The sequence below is a fragment of the Erithacus rubecula genome, assembly GCF_903797595.1.
Source record: "Erithacus rubecula genome assembly, chromosome: 13".
Taxonomy (NCBI): domain Eukaryota; kingdom Metazoa; phylum Chordata; class Aves; order Passeriformes; family Muscicapidae; genus Erithacus; species Erithacus rubecula.
Genome location: NC_136665.1, coordinates 5,653,090 through 5,677,401, shown reverse-complemented (window position 1 = coordinate 5,677,401; position 24,312 = coordinate 5,653,090). Strand labels below are relative to the sequence as shown.

Here is a 24,312-nt window from a genome sequence, read left to right as displayed (position 1 = left end):
CACAGGGAGGGATTAATAGCAATACAAAATGTGGAGGTTTATTAAATAAATTTTTAAATACCTAATTGCATTTTTATAAACCATGGCCACAGCCACCAGACCTCAGACTTGACACAGCTGAGCTGGTGCAGGTGCAGTGAGTCTTTCAAAGTGTCTCCTGCTAATTAACAAAATCCAGCTACAATATTAATTCAGTTGGCAATTGCTGTAAAGTTAGCATTACAATTAATTGTACAGTGCCCAAGCTATGATAGCAGGCCTCTACCAGAGATCCAGTGAGATAAACCACACCAGAAGAGACAGACCATTCCTTGTATTACTGCAGAATGCCACTGCTCTGGTTCCATGTGGGCTGCACAGACACCACCACTCTAAGCTGGCTCGTGCTACAGCCTCAGTACACCCAGGAAAAATAAAGCAAGTCCCCTTCAGAAATGAGCTACCTGAATTTTTATTTGAACAAAAAACTTACAATTACATCCCAGTGTTATAATAGTCTCTGTGAACTCTGTATCTTCTGTGCATATTTACTACTAACACAACTGACATATTTTAACGGATTATTTAATAGTTTTCATTTCTCCAGGTTACCCCCTTGGACTCAAAGTGCTTCATGATCCTTCACAAACAGACCTCAGTCTGTTTTCCTGCTGATTTAAGTTTCCTCATACTGAAAGTCATGGCATTGGACCCAAAAGCCTGAGCACCACAGGGTGTCTTCCAAGCAATGTGTCACACACATTCACCAGTCTGGCAGTCTGGAAGGTGCTTTAATTGCTGGAAGAGAACCAATGGGTTTGGACACCAGCTCTGTACAGCTCACCTTCACTGAGGACCCTGTACAACAAGGCAGATTCCACATTCCAATCTCTCCCAATGGGACAGTGCTCTTTAGGACTTTACCAGCAAACATCTGAGATCCCCAAGGGCAAAATCAAGGACTTACCAAGACTTCCTCCTATTCAGCAAGCCTGTGATAAACAATTATCCTAATCAGTTTTTTAACTGCTACAGTCAGGTGTTTGGCAGAGCTGTTATTTTCTCCTTGCTTCCTTGAGGTCTGCTATTAAAGCCTTCTTTGAGAGCACATTTGAATTATACTATTCAAGAACTATTCTGCCACCAGCTTCCTAAAGCTACTCCTCCATAGCAGTTGTCCAGGAGCTATCATCAAAAGAAGAAAGAGAGTGGATATTTTGAGCTTCTTGAGAAAAATCAAGATTATTTTCTGGTGCAGAAAATACCTTAACTCCTTCGATTTCAGCACCTGTGTGTGGGGTTACCCTGTGCTATGTACAGAAAGGAAGGCAAGAAACAATAATAAAAAGGTTAAATTATGTATTTCTCTATAAAAAACATGATTCTAGTTAGTCTTCCAAATTTGAGAGTAGCAACTCATTGAAAGAAACCCTAAGCATTTAGTTATCAAAGAAACAATGTAGGAAAAAGCACACACAGACTCCCATACTCACATGTTTAAAAGATCCATGGGGTGCTGCAGTTGCTCCTGTGTCTTCTAGATATTCATCCCAGTTGAATTCCATTTCTTCCACACTGGAACCAGCATCTGGAACAGAAGCCAAACACTTCTGATTCAGTAGCTTTAGGCTACTACAAACCACAGCAAAATCCACTTCAATTCCAAATGGCTGAGTACACAAGTGTGTAGTGATCACATTTCAAGAAATGGACAACACTACTGGGCCTTTTGATGACTGTGAAGGGCACTTCTAAGCTGGACTTGATCTGGAAAACAGTGAAATCCTGAGGATTTTGGTTTAGCACAAATTTGCTAAAAACCATCCAGAAATGAGCAATACTACTAGCAAGAGATTTGAAAAAAAAACAAACCAAAAAACAACAAACATTTGAATTAAGACTGTATTCTTTTTATAGTTAGATAGTATGCATTTAGCTGTTCTAGAACACCAAAAGCAAAGAGAGGAATTCAGGGTAGTTCTAAAGAAAACAACTTCTAAAGAAAATAACTGAAATAAAGTCCACTCCATGTGGTCACTTTAAAAGCCCAGCTCATCAGCTGTAACATCTTCTTTAGCTTCTTCATTATGGGATGCATTTAAAGCATAAATGTGCTAAAACCACTCAAACCACAGTTCAAAGCTCACCCAGGCTGTCAGGGAAGCAAGCCCCTGTAACAAGCCACACTACAGATTGGTAAAATTTTCTATTTTTATTGTCAAGCCTGTACCCCAGCCCTGGTCCCCCCTTCAGTTCTGGCTTGGCCCCTTTCCCTGCTCCTCTCATTCCCATTTTCTCCAACATGTACCCACTTTGCTAAAAAGACACCAAAACAGCACAGGGTGGATTCCAGGTCCCCTATTTAGTTCAGCAGGCAGCCAGTGACATTTTCCCTGCAGGAACACAGTGGGATGGCCAGGGAGCATCCCAGCCCATGCAAGCAGCATTTTTAACCTGCACACACAAGGCTCAGGTTCAGCAGCAAAAATGGGTGGCAGTGCCAGCACACAAGAGCAGAGCTCTCATTTTCATTTCCAGCCTTGATTCCACCATCTGCACCAGTTCTCTTTATGAATGAACAAGGGAGTTTCCCCTATTCAGGACCAGGAAACCTGATACCTTGTTTGTATTTGAAAACAGAGAAATCCCTCTGTATCACAAGCCCAAGGAGAGCTCAGCAAAGGTTACAGACATTTCCTACACCCCTGCCTCTCCTAGGACAGATGGGAACTGATCTTTCAGTAGTTTGAGTAGGAAACACTACACATTAAAAAGAAAAATTTAACAAATTTCCACCATGTGCTCTTATCAGACCCCTGGACAGGCTAACAAGCTACATGAGCTCTGGGACAATTCCCAGTACTCCAATAGAAAGGAACAAATATTTGTCCAAAAGTCTGAGATATGTTAGACCAAAAATCTACAAGTCTTGGAGCTTAACAGGTTTCTTTTATCTTCTGACTGATGGTTAAGCTCATCTTTGACTTTTCATTGTGACTCTAGGAGTTATCCCTTCCCAAAACTTAAAAATGTGTATTCAGTTAGCTGTTGTTTGCTGATGACATTATCTATCTTTAGAAGAGGCTCTTATCTCTCCAGAGCCCAACTTTGTTTTTAACCAACCACAATTGGTTATTTTGGCTTTTCATAAGCCCAAGAGCTCAAAAGATTCAGAGTTTTAATATCACCATTACTTTTAAGGGATAATTTTTAACTTAGTGAAGAAATTACCTGGAGAAATAAATAAGGAGGTTTATTTAGAATTTTTTTTAGGGAATAAAAGGTTAAGACAGACCACAGTTGTTTGCAAATTGTTATTAAAATAAATGAAGATTTTTCAACTCATTTAAACAGAAGTTTATTTTTATATCACCATAAAAAAACCTGAAGTTCACAGCTCCAAAAGCAAAAGGGAACAAACACCAGCTCTGGTCAATCAGACCCAGGAGCAAATTCTAATTTTCCTCCCACCCAAAGAAAACTATCTCACACTTCCCATCAAAAATCACCCTGCACCAACCCCACTCTCCTGCAGCCCCAAAAGCAGGTCCTGCATGGTGTAATATCGGTTTTAAATATATTTTTTCTTGCTGCCAGGGTTGGGAATAAAGGTATGAGAGATGGAATTTTGTATTTGGACTCAGATGTTTATTAATTTTTATTTATGTTACAGTGAGTGCTACAGCACCTCTAGCTAACAAGCTAAAAATGGCAACATGGTGATGTATTTTGTCTGTTATAAGGTTTTTTAAGGCTTAATTGTCCAATTAAGAACTAACACTTAAATTATTTGTACTTTTGACTTAATGACCAAACACTCGTGACCTGCAGCACAGCATTTTTCATTTAATTAAAAAGCACTACTTATAGGTGGTAAAGAAAGCAACTTCTGCTCTAAAAACCTCCATCTTGCCTTCTCCTTATTCCTATCTCCCAAAACTCTAAATTCCAAATCTTTTACCGTGTGATATCACACACTTTTATTCAAACCACACAGCAGTGATTCTAGTTCCAATTTTGGAAGCTTTCTCCAAGCTCTCACATCAAAAGCAGCTCTGTCCTGAGGGTCAGAGCCTGACACTCAGTTTTGGGGTTCCCGGAGCGTGTCACTGTCCCAGCCCTCTGGAATTCTGCAGCTCTGGGAGCAGCGGATCCCCCGGGATGCCCAGGACCGGGGCTGTCCCAGCCCCGTTATCAGATAACTGCAGCAGGGGCACTAAAGCTCCTTAAATGAGCCACAGGTCACTTCACACACTGAAAGGGTCAATTAGGAACTTATGTTGCCACTTAATTGCTACAAGGAGCTCCCAGGAAAGCCGGTGTGCCTGCTGCTCCGGCGAGCCTGTCCCTTCGGCTGGGCTGGACCATTCCCGACGGGATCAGCAGCGCAGCTCCTCCGGCAGCGTGTCCCTGCAGCCTGGTACACACCCAGAGTCCAGTCCTTCCCTTTCCCTCTTTCCTTTCCCTCTTTCCTCTCCCCTTTCCCTTCTCCTCTCCCCCCCTTTCTTTTCCTCTCCTCTTTCCTTTCCCCTTTCCCTCTTTCCTTTCCTCTCCTCTTTCCCCCTTTTCTTTCCCCTTTCCCTTCCACTTTCCCCCTTTCCCTCTTTCCTCTCCCCCTTTCTTTTCCCCCTTTCCCTCTTTCCTCTCCCCCTTTCTTTTCCCCCTTTCCTTTCCCCTTTACCTCTTTCCTCTCCCTTTTCCCCTTTCTTTTCCTCTCCTCTTTCCCCCTTTTCTTTCCCCTTTCCCTTCCACTTCCCCCCCTTCCTTTCCCCTTTCCTCCCCCCTTCCACCTTCTTTTCCTCTCCCCTTTCCCCCTTCCTTTCCTCTCCTCTTTCCTTTTTCCTCTCCCCTTCCCCCCTTCCTTTCCTCTCCTCTTTCCTTTTTCCTCTCCCCTTTCCCCCTTTCTCCTCTCCTTTCCCCCTTCCTTTCCTATCCTCTTTCCTTTTTCCTCTCCCCTTTCCCCCTTCCTTTCCTCTCCTCTTTCCTTTTTCCTCTCCCCTTTCCCCCTTTCTCCTCTCCTTTCCCCCTCATCCACAGTCCCTGCAGCCTGTCCCACACTCAGAGCAGTTCTTTACTCACAGGCTGTGCTGGGATGAAAACAAACAAGCAACCCAAAAACTAAACCATAAATCCCTATCCAACACTTATGGCAAATTTAATACTCTCACTGTTTTCTTTTAGGGAGCTTCCTTTAGTCAGAGGGATTTTTAAAAACTTCTGCAAAAAGCACCCACAACTTTTTCTGTTCTTTCATTCATGCACAAAAGCTGAACTCAGCTTGTGCTTGCACTTTATAAATGTTTTACAATTGGGGTGATCTGGGGAAATTTCCTCCCTTTTGGAGGCTGGCCCAGCTGAGGGCTGTATTTAGCTATGGTTTGAACCATCCTGTTTGCTGCTTCTCACAAACCTGCCACAGCACCCCAGGTTATTTAGCACAGCTCCTTCTGGAGCAATGTGGAACAGGAAAAGTTCACAGAAGGAGGCTCCAAGCAAAAATGCTGTTTGAGGATTCATAGTGAGAGCAGTAAATTAGCTTTTTAATTGTGGCATGCGGTAGGACTACATAAAAACAAAACAAAACAAACCCAAAAAAAGCCCAAAAAACCCCAAAACCAAACCCAAAAGAAGTCTCTTTTCCAATACCTGAATGCAGAATGTACTTCAAAAGTACAGCAAAGGACCATCTCTCTGGTAAGGCTTTCAGAGTCAGAATCCAATCACTTTTCTGGTTTTATTGGCAGGACAGTGGCAGCAGAGCAGGCCCTGATTAAACCTTTGAACTGTTTTGTTGGTATTTTTTGCAAGACACAGCCCCATCCTTACAGGGTAGAGATCCCTGGAGACACAGGACCAGTTTAATGAAGCCACATTCCTGAGGGGCCATAAGTTGCATTAAACACCCTGATTAGTCTGAGTTCAGAATGTTCAATAAAACCTCAGACATTTACAGCAGAGTTCTTGCTACTGTGAGAAAACTTCCAAATCAGGGTGGCAGATGACAAGCTAAACCATACTTAATGCATTTGATTCCAAAGCACTATTTATGCATCTAATGCTGCATGGGTGTACATATTTATGCTCTTTCTTTCTCCCTATATCCTTAGTTGCTACAAGCCCTAAATGAATTCAACTTTCTACTACATGGAGACTTATTTCTCTGTGTTAGACAGGATGACTGAGCAGCACCTTAGCCAAGAGGCAAAGCACAACTTTGGCAAAGGCAGGGGAAGAATCCTGACACAATTCCCATCTCTCTGGCCTTGACATGCAACTAGTTTCAACTTTCAAATCAAGCTAACTTTTTCTTAAGTAAAATCTGAGATGTGTCCTACAGAGGTTCTGCATCCATCCACTTTGGAGGTGAGAAAATTCTCTGTAAGAATATCAGCAGTTTTCTAGGCAGGTGAATCCCTTCCCATTTGTCACTTTTTCTACTGGCATTATTGGGAATACTCACTCTTTCTGAATTTTATCACAAATTACATCCTGCTCCTCTCTGGTGTATACAGGTAGAGAAAGAATATGGAATTATATCATTTGGACTGGAGAATGTAGTGAAATATTAAGGAAGTTAGCCCTTAAAAATATCTGAAATGGAAACAGTCTACACTAGGCTGTTCTCATCTTTGGATTTGAGCTAAATTCTCACTGCAAATAACTTTCATGCATCTTTAATGTGATTTAGTTGAAGACTGTCACATTGGACATTTAAGTACATCACAGTTGAAGGTCTTGCAGACTTCAGTAAGGCTAACCCAAAGGTTTCTCACCCTGAAATGTAGATATAGTTCAATCTGATTTTAATAACAGTTAATCTTTTTCATCTCCACCAGCTGTGAGGCCATGAATAAATAAAGACAGGTTGGAATTTCAGGAGTTGAGAAAGACTGTGACAAGAATAAAAGTTGTCTTTTCCCCTCAGAGTGCAGGGGAGCATCACAACCAACAACCCTGAACTCTGTCTGTGTTCTTGGAGCCAGAGAGCCTGGATATAAAACCAGAAAAACAGAGGAGAATCTCCAAAAGCTGCTGCAAATTATTAAGTGGAAGAAAATTACACCAGTCAAAGAAGATGAAGGCAATGTTCCAGCAGTGGTTTGAGCTGGTGTATCTCAAAAGCACTTCAGAAAACAATATTAGAGGGCACAACAAAACCAATGTGCTTAAGCTTACACAGACATTTGCTGGGAACTATCTCTGAATGCAAGTAAAGCTCTCAGCATTTATTGTTTGCTCCTCACAGCCTCCTGTACTCAAACCTGGCACAAAAGGATGCTCAGGGAAATAGCTGCTGAGTAATTTCAAGCCAGTATCAAACCTTTCCTTAGTATTCAAAAGCACACAGTGAGAGGACTCTGTGACCTGCTACTTCTTGAGGAAGACAGAAAAATGCCAATAAAGGTTTTAAGACTGAGGGATGTTTATCACAGCCTGTGGAGACCCCACTGCTGACCATGAAAACAACTCCTCACTCTTCTTGTCCCTGCCTCATGCTCTCTGACAGAAGCCAGCAGTTTCCACTAAGCAAATAAAAAAGTATTTGTATGTGCCAGGAGAAATTCTACATCCACACCCATTATGCCTTTTCTTAGTTATTTGAGGATATAACATTGACAACAACTTGACTAACTTGCTGAAAATTAATAATCAAAAAGCATATTTCAGCATCATAAAGCAGATGACAGCATTTTCCTAAAAAGCACTATAGATTAAAATGATGTTTAATATTTCTTTAACAACACTGACAACAATGAGATTTCCACGAAGTGAAGGTACAAAAATTACCAACAGTGAATTGCCCTATGAGGAGAGCAGCTTGTTGGACAAGTACCAAAGGAAACTAATACTCAGATAAAATCTTGATCTAATTGTTTACACTGCTAATTACAAATTAAAATTTGCTTTATATAAACTGTAATAGGAACCTCCCCAAAGAAAATGGACAAACCATGGCAGGCAAGACAGAGAAAATGGATGGTCCCTATCCCCAGAATTCCAGAACCATTTCAGAAAGCTGTTAGTATTCCCAGCCATCCCAGACTAATACTCTTCCTGGCCTGGTGGCCCAAGGTGATCCAAAACCTGAGCTGATTTATCACAATACACCACTCTGCAGGAGGTTAGGAATTGATATCACAAGCCCATCAAAGGGGACACACCAAGGCACTTCAGAAAAACAGGACAGATTACAATGGCAGCAGACAGCTTCACTTATCTGACTTTTTCAACCAGCAGCAAAAGCTTGGTTAAGAACATGAGCACAAGGACAGAACTAGATATTAACCACTCTGAAAGATAAATGCCTTAAAATAATAACTGTTAACACATCCAAGTTTTTCATAAGCCCATCTCAGAGTGTTAGCACAAAAAGTCAAGTCACAGCTTCTTGAAAAGACAACCACCACAAGGTGAGCCAGATTTTGTTTCCCTTTAAGCCAGTGATACACCCTGCTCTGATCCAGAGCAGCAACAAACAGCACCATGACAGCCCAGAGCCAGAACATAACCCAGAATCTGTGACTCTGGAGCTCTTACAGGCACTGTGGGACACTCCCTGTGCTCATCTTTCTCCCCCACTGCTAACATTTTTGGAAAGGCTGGCCAGGGGGCTGGGCTGGGCTGTTACCTGCATCATACTGCTGTTCTCCATTCATCTCCACAGGAGCCCAGTGTTGTTCCCAGCAGGCAGAAGCAGGGGAGCCCAAGGCTGTCACTGCTGGGTGCTCATCAGCTGCCTCCCTTCTTCAACAGCAACCAGGACATTCAGGAAGGGATCCTGGAAAACACCAGAAAGGAACAACTGGTAAGAAAATCTTAATGGGATTTTTTAGCTACTTTTAAGGTAGAATCTAGAGTGGTTTGGGTTGGAAGAGAACTCAAAGATCATCTCCTTCCAACCCCCTGCCATGGGCAGGGACACCTTCCACTGTCCCAGGCTGCTCCAAACCCATCCAGCCTGGCCTTGGGCATTCCAGGGATCCAGGGGCACCCTGTGCCAGGGCCTCCCCACCCTCACAGGGAAATATTCCTTCCAAATATCCAATTTACAGACCTATTCCTGTGAGCAATTAAATCATTATTTCATTATGAATGGTAGAAAAAAGTAAAAATAGGTCTAAAGCAAGCCCACCAGTTCATTAGAAGTTAACCACGAGTTTTGTTTCTTTACAAAATTCTCCACAAAAGCAAACTTGCACAGTAAAGAGCCTAGGTAACATTTCTTTTACAAATAACACACTTTGACTGACATCTTTATATAAATGAAAGAGATAAATGGCCATAAAACAAATATTTTTGGCTTGAAAATTATTGTAAGAAAAATATAATTCCAAAAAATCTTTGCATTCTTGTAGAGTGTCTGTGTAAGTGAGACACCTGAAATAATATAGAGGACAAAAATCAGGTTCTAAAAACACAGGCTGAAATGAACACATCTTGAATAACAATGGTTTATAAAAAGGAAATTCTACACATTTAAAAAGTTTCTGAATTTGAGTTTTGTATAGCTAGAGTGTCTATGCAGACTACCTGAGAATCCTTAGAGGTACACAACACACACAAACAAATCAGCAAACTTGAAGAGAATAAAATATCTAGTAGCAGTGCTCAGACGCACAGGAAGTTCAAGTACAATCAAAAATACAGCCAACTTCACAAATTTTCATTACATGTGAAAATTTTTTGAGAGTAGGAAGAGTTATCATTAAGAGCTCCTACTGAACGGCAGCTTAATGCCACAAAAATCTACTGTGTAGAAGATACTAATAACTTTTATTCATTATAGCTTCACAGAATGGACCCCAGCTGCCAATTTCTGCTCTGTGCTTCCAACCTGCTCCACTCCAGCTCACAAAGTCTGTGCTCAGCATGGAACTACAAGGTCACACTTTTAACTCCCAATCCAGCCCTGCCTCTGGGAGAAAATTACTGAGAAATCAAGCACAGGCTCCACTCTCACCCTGCACTGCTCCTCACAGCTTTTCCAGGCTCATGGGACAAAGCAGAGCAGGGTAAGGTAACTCAGGCACATGTTCCCACATATCCTCTCCCAAAACCTTCCTCTACACAGACTGAGCTTCCATCTAGTGCAGCTTTTATGAAGTGATGCTGGAAGATGATGGCACTGGCACGATGCTCAGTGCACAGAGAAGAACTAACCAACAAAACCCTTTTTAATCATTAATCCAAACATGCCTTGGTAATTGCCTATCCCAAGTCTATCAGCTGCCACAGTGCTAAGCCAAAACAAAGGCAGTGCTGTGAGCAAAGCACCTACTCCAACAAGTCTGGGGATGTGCCACTGCTTTAGAATAGTGTAGCCCTGGCAACATACACTCAGAATTAATTGCAATTAAGCTATTTTCAGTTTATGGGATACAGCTCTCAATTAGCTTCTATAACTAAACTATGTGATGCAACTCCACTTTTTTTTTTTTCATTTTTTTGCAACATGAGAATATTTAGGGCACTACCCTCCCCACCAAAAAAACCCCAAAACAAACCCACAAAACCCAACCCCAAGAACCAAAGAAGCTGTTGATTTAAAAGATGCCAAACACTGGCAGCTCCTGTTGAAGCTGATTGATATTCTGCCCAAGTCAAGTTGGGTTGTTATTCAGGATTTCATAAGCAGTTGTGGTGTTTTATGTACACAAAATTGAGAGCACTTGTAATTAGCACCCACCATGGCTGCTGCTTACAGTCTGGCACCCCAAAGATTATCTTTTGATAAATCTCAAGGGAAGTGGAGCACAAGTGCTGCTGGAACAGAGCTGATTTGGAAATACTTTGGACTTTTCAGTCTCACTTCTGCATTTCAAACCTCCTTTCAGCACATGAAATATTCAGATGTTAGCAGCTGGAGGCAGCATTAAAAACAGTTACAGTTCATTAAAGTCAGATGGCTCACTTGAATATGAAAAGAAATCAAACATAAGTTGGATGTTGAACTAAAGTAAATCAGCTGGGGTCTGAGGCTTAATATTATTTTAAAACAAAGGCTCATGAGACAACAGGGACAGGACACCCTTGGGACCAGGGACACAGCTCCAGGTTTCAGCAAATTCCTTCATGCCAAGGCATCCAGTAAAATCCATTTCAAAGCATGGGCACAGAAATCCTGTGACAGCTCTGCCAGGGCAGGGCTCCTTCAGCACCCAAAAACTGCTGCTCTGCTCCCAAAAATCCACTAAGGCAGCAAGGAGGTGAAGATCCCTTCCTTTGTCACTCCTGCAGGTGGGAGAGAGGGGCTCCATGTCCTCCCTGTGCCCCTGCACACATCCAGTGCTTTCCACCCTGAGAAAGAGCAATGATGAGTTTCCTGGGAGGGGAAATGACACCTGCACTTCTTTTAAAGACTTCTTGTAACTTTTTTTGCCCAGGAATCACAGTGGGTCTGGTCCTGGTGCTGCTCAGGACAGAGCTCCAAACACAGGGCACAGACTGCCCTGTAACAGTGGTGGGAGTTTGCACCACTTAACCAGAGCTTTGTCTCAGTCTCTTCTGCCTTCACACAGAGCCAGGATTAAAAAGTACACGAAGGAAATGGATTTTCTCATGTTTGGGCTTGGTTGTTTATTATATCTTATCAAAAATTACAGAGCATTCAGCAGCACTTTTAGCTACCTGCTAGAAGTGAGGAAAATGGAGACAGATCCAGCTGCTACAAGGTCTCTTAAAGCTAAACAGTCCAATAGAGAATTACACCTATATTATTTATACTTTTAACCCAATAACTAAACTCCCATGACCCTCAGTGTGACACTGACTGACCAACTAGAAACTACAACCTGAAACCATGAAGAAGGAAGATGAGCACTGAAAAAGACACCACCCAAAATCCTCCATCTTGTCCCACACCAGTTGTATAAACAAAATAAGTATGTCACGAGCCTCCCTAGTACCTGACCTGCCACAAACAAAAGACTAAGTGGAAGACTTGTTACAAGCTCCAATTTATGCTGAAATTCCAAATTTTCAAGCCATTTTAATTGCTGTTCTGTGACAAGAAAAAAAGAATCCGTTTTGGTTGTTTCTGTAGGAAAGAAAACTACCTGTCACAGAAGCCTTGGCTCAGCATTGTTAGCACACTCCAAATCTTTCCAAGACCTGCAAGGCCCAGAAAGCAGGCAAAATAAAGTTTGATATCTCTATAACAAAGTAATAAAAATACTACCAATTTCATTAGTCACAGCTGCTGAAAGAATTAACCCACCCAATGTGGAGAACAGAAACCTTTGGCTGACTTGCAGTTCTTTAAAGAATTATTTTTACACACACAAATGGAACAGCTGGTCTGTAAAATGCAGCTTGTTTGCCTGCTTCTGGAGGGATTTATCAAAGACACACAAATCACTGAATCACCTTTTATGCAGGTAGGACCACATTTCCTTTAAGTTTTCTTATCTGAACAGCAGAATTCTGCTGATACCATGGAAAATGAAGATTATATATGTATATAAATGCAAATAGAAACTATCACCAGAGCTAGATTCATTATTAAAACTTACTATAATTTCTCTTACACCTGCACTGAAATCTCTACTCACAGACCAGCAGCCTTACCAACTCCCTGCTGCTCCCATTAAAAGTCTTAGGAAAACTCAAGTTCATCCATTCCATTGCAACAGCTGAGACACCTCAAAGAGAAGTGCATTTAAAACACACACCTTCTGTTCTTCCACTCCCAAAGAGATTCTTGTAAGATGTAAAAGGGGCAAAGAATCTGCTGTGGAGGATCCAAGAACAGCAGGCCAGGCTTGCTTGTAAATACAGCAAGTGCTGGCATTACACAGACAATCAGCAACCTCACAGCACACTGAAAGTAACAGCCTGCCAGTCCTCTCTGCCTTGAAAATGTGGAGATCTCTGTGAATGCACATTTTATTAGCATAAAAATATTTACCAGAGAAAAGGAGAATCTGTTTGGTCACAAAATAGGACCAGTGTTCATACCTTTAACTAGATCTTCTATTAGAGCTATTGTACAGCAAAGAAAAAAAACAAACAAAAACAAACAATAACCTATTTAACAAAATTTTGCTAATACCATATCTGATAATTATCTTTTCCACTTAGATTAGGTCAATTTTTGTCTGTTTTCAATCCCAACCCCTGCTGAAGTCCAGTGGCTCCCAGGATTTGACTCAGTGCCTGGATCTGCCCAGGTAACACACCTAAGCCTGGTTAATGAATCCTGAAACACGGGTCCAGCTCAACAAATTACAGGATCTGACTTTACAACCCGTGCTGTGCTAGCCAGCCTGTAAAGCAATTTCCATGAGACTGCAGGTCAAGTCCAGGTGAGAATGTAAAAGTCACAGCTCTATTCCCAGCTCATTTAAATGCCACTGGACACAGAGAGCAGTGACTTGACAGGGAATAACACACAGCAGGGAGTCCCAAAAAGTTCCCTTGCTTGTAAGTGGTTGCAAACAGGAGCTGTTAAATACAGTTTGCCTCTAAAGTATAAGATAGTCAGGAGCTCTGACAAGTCCTTTAGGCTTATTTTTCTTTTTTAAATGCAAAACTTCCAGCATTATTCTGCTCTCTTCATCTGCTTTCAGGGCATGCAGACTACAAGCAGTTGGGGGTTATGGGCCAAATAAAGACACCAGACAGAACAGACTGCTCTGTTTTCACTGTTGATTTTTTAAGTTCATGTCCTATTGCATGAATACAACTGCCTGAAGTTACAAGTTGGAAAAGAAGATGAAGGAAAGTTCCTGCTGCTCCCAAGTCCCAGACAACAGCCTGGCAGCTTCTTATCCTCCATACAAAGACAAGCAGCATGAACAAGCAAATATTCTACCAGCAAAATGCAGTGTGATTCATGGTGAGATGAAACAGAGCACTCAGATGGAAAGAAACTGATTTCTGCCTCTGGATCTGAATCCCTGGTGTACATAAATATGGAATCCCATGGGCAGAGTGATGGGGAAAGGGATGCTGCCTGTGAGGAAGTGACAGCAAGAGTTCATGTGCCAGCAGAGGAAGGAGCCCTTTACACTCCCTTTGAGGAGCCTACCCACCATGTGAGAGAAAAGTGTTTAAAACCAAAAAGTACCTTCATTGCACATACATTGAGGCAATTAACAAAGATACAAGTTAATCTGTGAGTGCCCTAAACATGAGAATGGCTGGAGGAACCTCAGAACACCAGGTTTGGAAACTAATTTCAATCCATAAAGGATGTCAGGCCTACAGACAACATATGAGGGTCCATGCAGTCTTCACAAAGTTACAATAAATAGTTAAATAGTTTCCTAACACTGCCATGAGGCTCCATTTACTCAAACTCATCCTCACTGCCAACTCATATTCCGTGCATATCTTATAGGAAAAGCTTTGAATAAAATCTGAATGGGACACCCAACTTGACTCAGCACTCAAGTCACATAAAAGCAAAAAAACTCAATCTTTCAAATCCTTCTTTGAAAATGAACTCCTGTTTCAGAGAGCTAATGGATGCCATCACTGCAGACAATACAACAATTAAAGAAGACTGCTGGGGGAAAGAAGGGATCTTGCAAGTAAGACATTAAAAAAAAAGAAAAAAAAATCCATGATGTATAAAGCATACTCCTACTTGTTTCCTGCCTTTGGCATGCCTTTGAAATGTATATGACACAGAAAAAAGTAATTATACTACACTCATTTTCATCCACAAGCTACACCCTGAAAGGGCAACAACTCCCCCCTGAATGCCACCACAACCACAAGAGAACTCAGATTGGGGTTTAGAAATTGACTCAGTTGTTGAACTTTATGTTCCTGTTTTTAAAATATTGGCACCCATACTAGGGGAAAATACAGAGTGGCATTTCACTTCTATTTCTCTGTACACATGGATCATCAGGCCTTCTTTCTTGGACAAACAATCTGTTAGTGAAATTGTCAATGGCAGCCTGGAGTGAAAATTAAGACAGAAAATAACATTTCAAAGTTTGCAGTTTTGGTATCATGTAATTTTAATCTAAGTAATTTAATCTAAAATAATTTCAGTTTAAAAACCCCTTAATCACAGCATCTTTATTTGTTTTTATGCCCACTAATAATATTTGAACATAAGGTCTGTACAGACAGATGCAACTGCAAATCAAACTGTCCAAGAGACAGAAAACCTATTTTAACAAGAAGTGGCACTGAAAAAAAACCCTCCATGACTACAAATAAAAGCTGCAGAAGCAAACAGGACACAGTTTAAGCAAAATCAGTCATCACAACAAATCAAGCTGGATCAAAACAGACTAGAGTTTTCTTACAAAGAAATGACCTTATTCCTGAGTGGCCAGCACAGGGCACAGAACAGGCAAGCCAGCAGGGACAGCCTGTGGCTGCAGAAATTGTCTTTGGAAAGTACAATCTGAGTTCCTTTTCCCTGACAAGGATGCTGTGGTACCTACTAGCAAGTAAATTAACAGGAAAGAGGATTCTAAAGGGACTCTAAAAGGTGACAACACACACTGACCACTCTCTACAGAGCCACCTCATCACCAAGACCAACAGTGCTCAGGTCCTGCTTCCACAAACACTGAGAAGTTCTTCATTTCAGATGAAGAACTGAATAACCTGGATAAATGAGACTACAAATGAGAACCTGGATAAATGAGACTACAAATGAGAACCTGGATAAATGAGACTACAAACTTTGAAGAGTCAGGTCTCAGGGTCCCTGTCATTTTCTTCAAAAACCCACGTTCCAGAGTGCAGCATCACTTCAGGACTTGTGTGCCTCAGGTTTTTATTGTCATAGTTTAATTTCACTGTTTCATTACTGTGCAAGGTGAGTCTGATGACCAGAGCAGTCCAGGAACATTCCAAACAGCTCTGCAGGCAGCAGCTGCTGGGGACAGGAGAGCCCTGCCCTGCCAGCCTGGGGACAAGGAGCACTGGCAGGACTCCTCTTCCTCCTCTTCCTCCCAGCTCCTGCAACCTGGGACTGACCCACCCTTCCCAAAGTCCTCCCCCAGCACTGCACAGAAACACCAGCAGCACAGAAAATGACACAGCAGCAGGTTCCACTCTTTCTGTAAGGGTATGTTCTCTTCTCCTCCCCAGCTCAATTCAATGCATGTTTCCTACACACCATCCAGAAGTCAATCCTTGCCAGGACTACAGTGATTTCCTACTCACAGGCACTCTCCAGTTCAGAAGTCAAAACATGACTGTCAATTATCACCCCATGATTGAGGGGAAGACAAAAACAAAACCATGATTCTACCATGCATGGGGAATGAATCTCAAAGCCTGTGTCCCTCTGCTCAAGTTTCCAAATGTGAATATAGGAACTTCTAATTCCATTTTTATTAAATAGAATCACTTTCCATCTCAACCACTGAGTAAAAATTATCACCTTGAGTCAGAAATCCTAGATGAGTCAAAATTCACCTTCATATAATGCATATTTAAAGATCCCTTATAAAAATAAGTGCTGAGAGAAGGTTATCCTACATCCTAAGGTCCAGCAGGAAAAGCCCTCTGCAGTCTGGGTTCAGCAGATCTTTACCTGGATCCCCAGCCTGTTTCACAGGTCTCCTGTGCACTCTTGAACACCTCCTGTGCTGTCACCATGAGATGCATTCTGTCCTGAGCTGCTCCATATCTTTCAGAGATGGTGCCACTGATGGAAGTCCTGAGTATAGCCACCTCCAACTAATCTAATCTAAGTTACTTTAGGACTGATCCTAAAGATTCCCCAGGCCAGTGCAGGATCTATCAGTCCCATGTGAGCCATGATAAGATGCAGAGGAGGTTCATGATGTCCCTGCAGGTGCAGAAAGCCCATGGCAGCAGCAGCACCAGGAGCAGCCTGAGCTGCCTGTGTGAGCTGCTCAAGGGCAGCATCTGGCACATCCTGCTGGGGCTTCAGAGTCTAACAGCAAAAATAAGTGTACTGTCCCTGATGGTGACAAATACACATTTACTGACACCACTCAAATGCTAAAAGCAAAGCCAGTGATACTGAATAACTAGACAGAAATATCTGAATTATTTAGTAGACAGTGCAGAAGTACCCAACAAGCTAAAGCATGATCTGACCAAGAAAAGAACAAGGAAAAAAACCAAAAAACCAACAGCTATTAGTTTCCTGCTGGAGAGAAGCAGCAGCTGACTGCAGGATTAAGGCAGCAGCCATGGCAGAGAGGAGGGGAGACTGCATGGCCAGGGATGGTGACAGGCAGAACTGCTGCTTTTTGATTGCCAAATACTCAACTGACTAAGCTGCAACATGAGATAACATCCCCAGACTTTTCTTTTTTTCCTCTTGGACAATATTTCTGAAACACTACCCGAAATGATGAAGTATTCCTTGGCTAGTATCAGAAAGGAATGGAAAATCCACATTTCAACCACTCCTTTTAATAATCCTGTCGAGAAAATCCTGACCAACTGATCACAGCTAATATTTCTCCCTCATTTAATTTCCAAAACTCAGTCTCCTGCAAATGGCATTTTATTTATAGCAGTGGTATTTGCTGTATAACTGATTGGGGAAGGCTGGAAATGAGCATCATTGCATATATATGGAAAACAATGATAAAGCAGTCATCAAAAAGCTCCAGAACATTTAAATATTCAAATAAGGCAATCTGCATAACCAACCCCCATCTGAATTTTAATTTTACAATACTTATTTCATACCTTTGTGCCATAGATGATCTGTACAAGCTACTTCTTTTTCACAGAAAAATGGCACCTTCCACTTTTAGATGTGTGCAGGTGATATTAATATAAATATAATAATTATAAATTATATAAATAGAAATATAATAATTATATTTAATTCTTAGTGTGAAGGGTAAAGGAGGCTTTGCCATAGCAGGACAGGTTATTTTTAAAGTCTAAGTGCTCAAGGCAAGAGGGCAAAGGTGAAGATGCTGATGAGCCACAGTAAGGCTGCAGTGGCATTGAGGCTCCTCACCTGCCAAGCAGAACAAGGTTAAAACTTGCAGATCTCTAAAATGGGAGCCATCAAAACATGAAGGAGAGAGAAACACTGCTGTGAGGCAAGGGAGACAGAAATCACAGCAAATAATCCTCTATAGTGAGGACTTGCAGGGAAAAAGAGGCTCAGCTTTAGGTGGACCCCATAAAGCAGAAGGTCAAAAAGATGCAATCATGAACTGGAAGGTTGAATTAACACCTGGCAGCTCTGGAGCTGGGATCACTCAGAAAGCACTTCACTTAAAAAACACAAAACAAACCCAAACACACAATGCTCCTGCAGCCTTGCAGTGCTGAAGGCAGAACATTCAAAAATTGTACCTTTGCACTTCAGATGCTGCAAATGGAACAGGTAAGGGAGGTCAGGAGCTTTTCTTATTCAAACCTTACTCTGAAATCTTGAGTGAGGCAGATTTTAAATCCTTGTTCTTTCCATGGGCTTTTAAACATTATCTTACACAAGTGCTCACTCAGTGATACCAGTAATTTTTTTAGCATATTTGGTTGTGGGGTTTCACTACTGCTTTAGAAACAGCAATGCTCCATCCTCAATGCTGCTTGGATTATAAAGAGCAAACAGCAGAATATTCCTCAGACAAGATCACTTTGAGCACCATTTAATTCCCTGACCACAGACACTTTAGATCATACATATTTAAAGAAATATTATGCCTGAAGAACTTAAATTTGATAAGAAAAGTCTCAAGAAGGAAAGGGTGTTGGGCTCTGGGGAGAGAGCAAGGAAGGGAAAGAAGAGGGAAAAGAGGGGGTCAGTTCAGTAGAAGCAATCATTGCAGTTTTGCCCTCAGGGTCAGAGAAACTAAGGGGTAAAGGAAGAGCAAACACCTAGAAAACAGCCAGAAACAAAATTTCCTTCTTTAAACATGAAGCAGTTAGTCCAGAGATTTCCATGAAGAAGTTGGGGACCAAACCCACAAACACTTCAGAAAAGACCTGATAATTTATTTTACTGACCTACACCACAGTGGTGTAGAAAATCTCTTCTACATTTAAAATTCCTGCCCTACAAGTCCAACTTATTTATATTGCAGGGTTACTGTGATCACTTCCTAGATCTAAAGGGCATAGGGAAAAATAAAAAAAAAATGGACATAAAAGTTGTTTATATAGGTCTAATTCTGTCAAACTCTCTGGAAAAACAAAGAGCTAACAAAAATTCTTGCTCTTCCTCACACAGTAGCCACCCCAGGTCCATATAAAGTTTCTTTCATCACTGGAAGCTTTTCTTCCCTTCCAACAAATCCATCACATCATTCTCTGTGATGTGAGAAAAGGCTCTGAGAGCAACATCCCAAAGAGCTTATTCATTTTCTGCATCCATGAACTCTACAGCATTCATTACTACAATCAACACTCTAAATATTTCTCACAGCCTCCTAAATTGCCAGCTTTCAATGATTTTTACTCTTTTATCTTCTACTTTCCACACTCTGTCTTCACTACATGATGGTACAAAACCCCACAAATGCTGCTACCAAGATTGGTGCATTATTTAAATAACAACCAAGCTAAATTTCATTGACATTAATTACAAGTTGGTTCATTAGAATGTCAGTTACTGTGATAAAACTCAGCTACTGAGAAGAACAAAAACCCTACTGCCTGTTTCTAGCTTAAATTTGTTGTATGCATGGTGGCTTTATGCTGGTTTAGGGCAATCCAGGAGGTTGGGGATGTGCTCAGGGCCATTTCTGCTTCAAGCACTTAAAAAGGACAATTTCTGAAGGGGAGAAAGGGGAAAGAGACTTTGCCTCTTAGAATTCAGCATAAGAGAGAAAAATAGAACAAATGTAAATTTTTTAGAGCTTTCTCCTCTCCTAAATTTTCAGTCCAGTGCTCATGAACAGTTTAGATTTTTTGGTGAGTTAAGGTAAGTAAAAATGCAGAGCTGTCTCAAGCTTCTGATTCCAACTACTCTGACACAAACAGGGGCAATTGCTTTGTCCCCCTCCAAACCTGGATTCAGTGCAGAACTGGCAGAAATCACACTGACCCTGGGTCTGCATCACGGAAATCTTCCACAAGCACCCTGCTTTCACAAACAAGGGAGCAACAGTGAAGAGAGCAAAAATCAAAGTGCTAACAGTAAATGTCCAAAGAAGTTCTTGCCTCAACATGTGCTATGAGAACCTTTGATGTTAAAGAAAGAGGAGGAACCTGAAAGAAGAGGTCAGGCTTTCCTTGAGAATAACAGCTCCTCAAGGCTCAGCCTCAGCTGAGCAAGGAAACACATCTCAAAATGTTTGTTTCCAGACTTCATCATTTACATGTTCTTAAAAGACTTGTGAACATTCTTTATAATTTGGCTGTGGTTTCACTCATAACTTGAGCAAAATAAAGCTGCACTGCTCTGTAGAAGTGAGTTCCACAGCCACTCATTCATCCCTACCCCACACTAAACTTTCTACTGGAATAAACTCACACAGCAAAGCCAAAGAGGAGTCTGTGTCTAGGCTAAACCTTTATTTATAAGATTTATACACAACTACTACCCCTTCATCTTCCTGATCAGGTACAGTATTCAATTCTAACAGCAGAGATGAATGAAACTTCCAGTCTTCAGTTATTTATAATCCTGTCAGTGTCCCATCATCCTGGCTGTCACACAGTGAGCTTTGACCCCAGGGGATGATGGAGCAGTGGGTCCATTCCAATGGAACACAGGAAATATCCAAGCACAGACCAGAAACTATGGAGCTTGAGTAAGAAAACGTTTATTTTCTAGATACCCCTGAGCTCCCCCAAGTTCTCCAGCAGGTATTACCTGGCAGCATTCAGCACACAGGTCAGTGACTGGTTTTGCTGAGAGGGATGGGCAGTAGAGGCTGAAGCACAGCCTGTCCTGCAGCCACGGAGCAGCACAGCAGCCTGGCACTGCTCTGTGGCTCTCACAATTTGGAAATCTCCCCAGGCATCGTGCCAGGAGAAGCCATGGGAAGACAGATCTGTCATCCAGGACTCAGCTGATCAATGCAACTTGGCTTTGGAGCTACACAGAAACTTTCAGGAGTTCTGAAGAGAAAACCAGGAGTTTGGATGATACTTTCAGATAACCTGCACTTACAGCAACAGCTGATTTCTTTGAGTATCAGTCCCAAATAATGTTTGGGAAGCTTTGAAACCCTTTTATACCTTCCAGCTGTTTGCTCTCAATGCTTTCCCACCTTCTCTCAGTTAGAAAAAGAGCCACAGGGAACACAAGCATATAGTGCCCAAAAAAAAACTCCAAAAAACCAACAACAACAAAACTCCAAACAAACAAACAAACAAAAAAACCTCAGAATTTTTATATAGATGGTTACTCTGCTTCCCTGCTGCCAGCAGTACTGCCAAGGGCTTAGAGGGGCCATGTCCATCAGCATTCCCCAGTACTTGATTAATTGCTCCTGACCAGTTTCCCACTCAATGCTGAACATGACATGACATTATCTGTGCTGATATTTAACTACACACCAACACTCAGGCATGTTATATAAACTAACTTAACCAGCATAAGTAACATGGTTTGCACATCATTTCATGGATTCTTCCAACACAACCACTGGAGGAAGAATTTCCCCTCTATGCAATGCTTTGGGTGACCAGAGATGCAGGTTTTCCCAGGGAAGCTCCAGCATCACCCTCCACGAGCATCCTTTATCAGCTAATGGAAGGCCAAGCACATGGTGAACTTCATGGTGTTAGTCTGCCAAGGAAATCCACAGGCAGACTAACAGTTAATGAAATAAGCATCTATTATTGCACTAACACTGAACTTGTATACTTTAGAGAAGACTGAAGCTATTTTACTCAATAGCAGCTGTGTTTACACTGTAGCACAGTCTGGTACCTCTGAAACTCAAGTGAACTTATATCTGACAGTAACTGTGCTGGTTCCAAGGGGAAAAAAAACCTGTTAAGAGGAGAAACATGCTTCAGCTTCTCATGTCAAATGAAAATCTTTACTTTAGCAGCTGCTTTTAAAGGTACAACATTTATGAAAGATCAGGAATACAAACTGAACCCCAAATACAGGGAAAACAGTTGTTTCATTTATCCACTTCAATATGTTTCATTTACTTATATGTGAAAATACATCTGTGCTCACCAGATCAAACTTTAAAGGTACACAAATACATTTTGATCAATATGAAAGCCAGTTTACAGTTTAGACTCTGAGCTGCATCCATCAGTCACTGTCAAGAACACAGCACCTGCACTCCAGCTCCCTTCAGATGAAAAAAAATGTCCATTGTCAAGATAATTCAGTGTTCCTTATTAATGATTTAGGTGAGTGGATATCTTCCTTTATCCTCTTAGCACTCACTGAGCAGAATGGGAAATAACACTTATCTAGAACTTATCTATCCTGCACAATGCAGTCAGCTGGACCAGATCTGTGAAACTCATTGCTAAGAAAAGGAAATATTTCCTTGCTTTTACCTGAAAAGCACTGCTCATGTTACAATGATGATGCCAGATCCATCACAGAGCTAAGTCCCCAGGTGGGGAGTGCCACCAGCCTTTGAGCATCACCTGTGAGCCCTCTGAACCTGGCTCCTGGCACAAACAGCACCAGTTGTTCAACCTCTGCAAATCAACCCTTCAGCCTGGCCATTTCACTCCTTGCTCAGGATAATATAATGCCATTCTGTGGGTTTTAATTAATTGTTCTTCTTGAGCACTCTAATTTTAATTGAGACTTACTCAATTTGTCATTGGTTTGTGGTGCCAGATCTGTTTTGGACTTGTGAATAAAGACAATTTCCCCTGAGCTTAGAGTAACACAGGTAAAACAGATCTAAACAGCAGCAAATTCCAAATTCAGATGTCTCTATTGCCCAGCACATCACATTACCCTGCTGCCTCTAGAGTGCAGCAAGAGGACAGCTGCCTGCTGCTGCAGCTGAGCTCTGGAGAAGGGAACGTGACATTCCAACTTTCCTGCCATGCCCTGCATCCCCAGCACTCTTCTCTAAAAGCACCAGCTAGTTTGTCTACCTAGTCTTGGCTTTCTTCTAAGACAGCAGGGAAGACAAAATAACAGAAAGTAGAAAAATGTGAAAGTGCTACATCTAAATACAGAGAGATGCAATCCTCCCATTCATAGAGGGGAAAACACAGTGAGAAAAATGAGAAAATATGGAATTCGTGGCTGGCTGTTTCCAGATACTTCCACTGCTGTAAGGCTGATCAGAAAAGCTTTCCCAAAATGCCACTGCCTTCCTAGGAGGCAGCTGGGGATTAAAGATGCTAAAGCCAAATGCTGCTCAGGAGTTGAAGATAAAAGTCAGAGCTGCTCTTAAGTTTCCTGCCCTCCCTGCCCCAGAGCCAGTTCATTATTGTCCCCACAAACACAGATTGAACCAAGCAAGGCAGTGCTGTGTGACACTGGTGTGCTCTGGATTTCAGTGAGCCCACACTGCCTCTCTGACTCTGCTCTCACTGCCTTTTCATTTAATGCAAAACCCCAAGTTTATTTTTTCCACAGCTGATGCATTTATAATCAGTTCAGACAGAGATCACATCATTAACATCTATTACCAAGAATTTGTAGCTACCCAAAAGGCACATAAATGACAGTGTCTTTAGAAAGATCCTGATCTTAAACAGATGCCTACCAAAAAAATCCCCAAAACAATTGTTATAGTGATTCTTAGTCATCACTGTAGCATAGCCTATAATATTTTGCTATGAAGAAATTGTGGGCAGAGGACACTCAAAATTAGCTTCCAGAATTTATGGCAGCACTGATGTTAAAGACAATAATTGCAACAGGAATAAATAAAGTGGGAGTTAAGTTGAATGCCATGAGGGCTTATTAATTTATAATGCAACCAAATTAATCCACTATCAGTATCTAAAGAAAAACTACTGAAATCAAGTGCTCTTGGGGAGTTGTTTAGAGGAAATGAGAAATTTGGTTTAGTCTTCACTGCTTAAGCAATATGGGATTCCAGGCTCACACTCCAGATCTCCTGTTTTAAACAGCCAAGCTGAAAATAACCTCCTACTTCACCAGCATGTGCTTTTTGTTCTCTGATGCACCAAACTAAAGACTTAATGTGGGAGTGTTGTCTGCAGACAGCAAACAACATCTGGCAGCATTCCTGTTTGAAGTGACTGCTCCCACTGCAAACTGCACAGAAATCATCTGGTGCCAGAGCTGGGTAATGCCCAGTACAATCCAATCTCACATCAAATTTCTACTTACCAGAGACTCAGACTCCTATTCCAAATTGCTGAACTGCCATATCAGGCGTCCCAAGAGGGGACAGGTGCCTCCCCCTGGTTTGTATTGCACTTGTACTTCACAACAGCTTCTCCTTGTAACACAAACAGAGCTGGAGAACTCAGCTCAGGTGTGCTGGGCACGTGGGACTT

General features: G+C 41.7%; 1 protein-coding gene across 7 annotated transcripts in view; it reads right to left on the bottom strand.

The window, feature by feature from the left end:
- SFMBT1 (Scm like with four mbt domains 1) overlaps positions 1-24,312 on the bottom strand; it is a 70,535-nt gene that overhangs the window by 23,789 nt on the left and 22,434 nt on the right. For 5 of the 7 annotated variants that reach the window (XM_079317264.1, XM_079317265.1, XM_079317263.1 and 2 more), the window contains exons 2-3: positions 8,609-8,758; positions 1,473-1,567 (exon numbers count right to left, since the gene is read on the bottom strand). In XM_079317264.1, the coding sequence (XP_079173390.1) occupies positions 1,473-1,567; positions 8,609-8,636 (123 nt within the window). In that variant the 5' untranslated portion in view covers positions 8,637-8,758. Of the gene's footprint in view, positions 1-746; positions 946-1,472; positions 1,568-8,608; positions 8,759-24,312 lie in introns of those variants that run through there. The other 2 variants (XM_079317268.1, XM_079317269.1) reach the window with 2 other exon arrangements.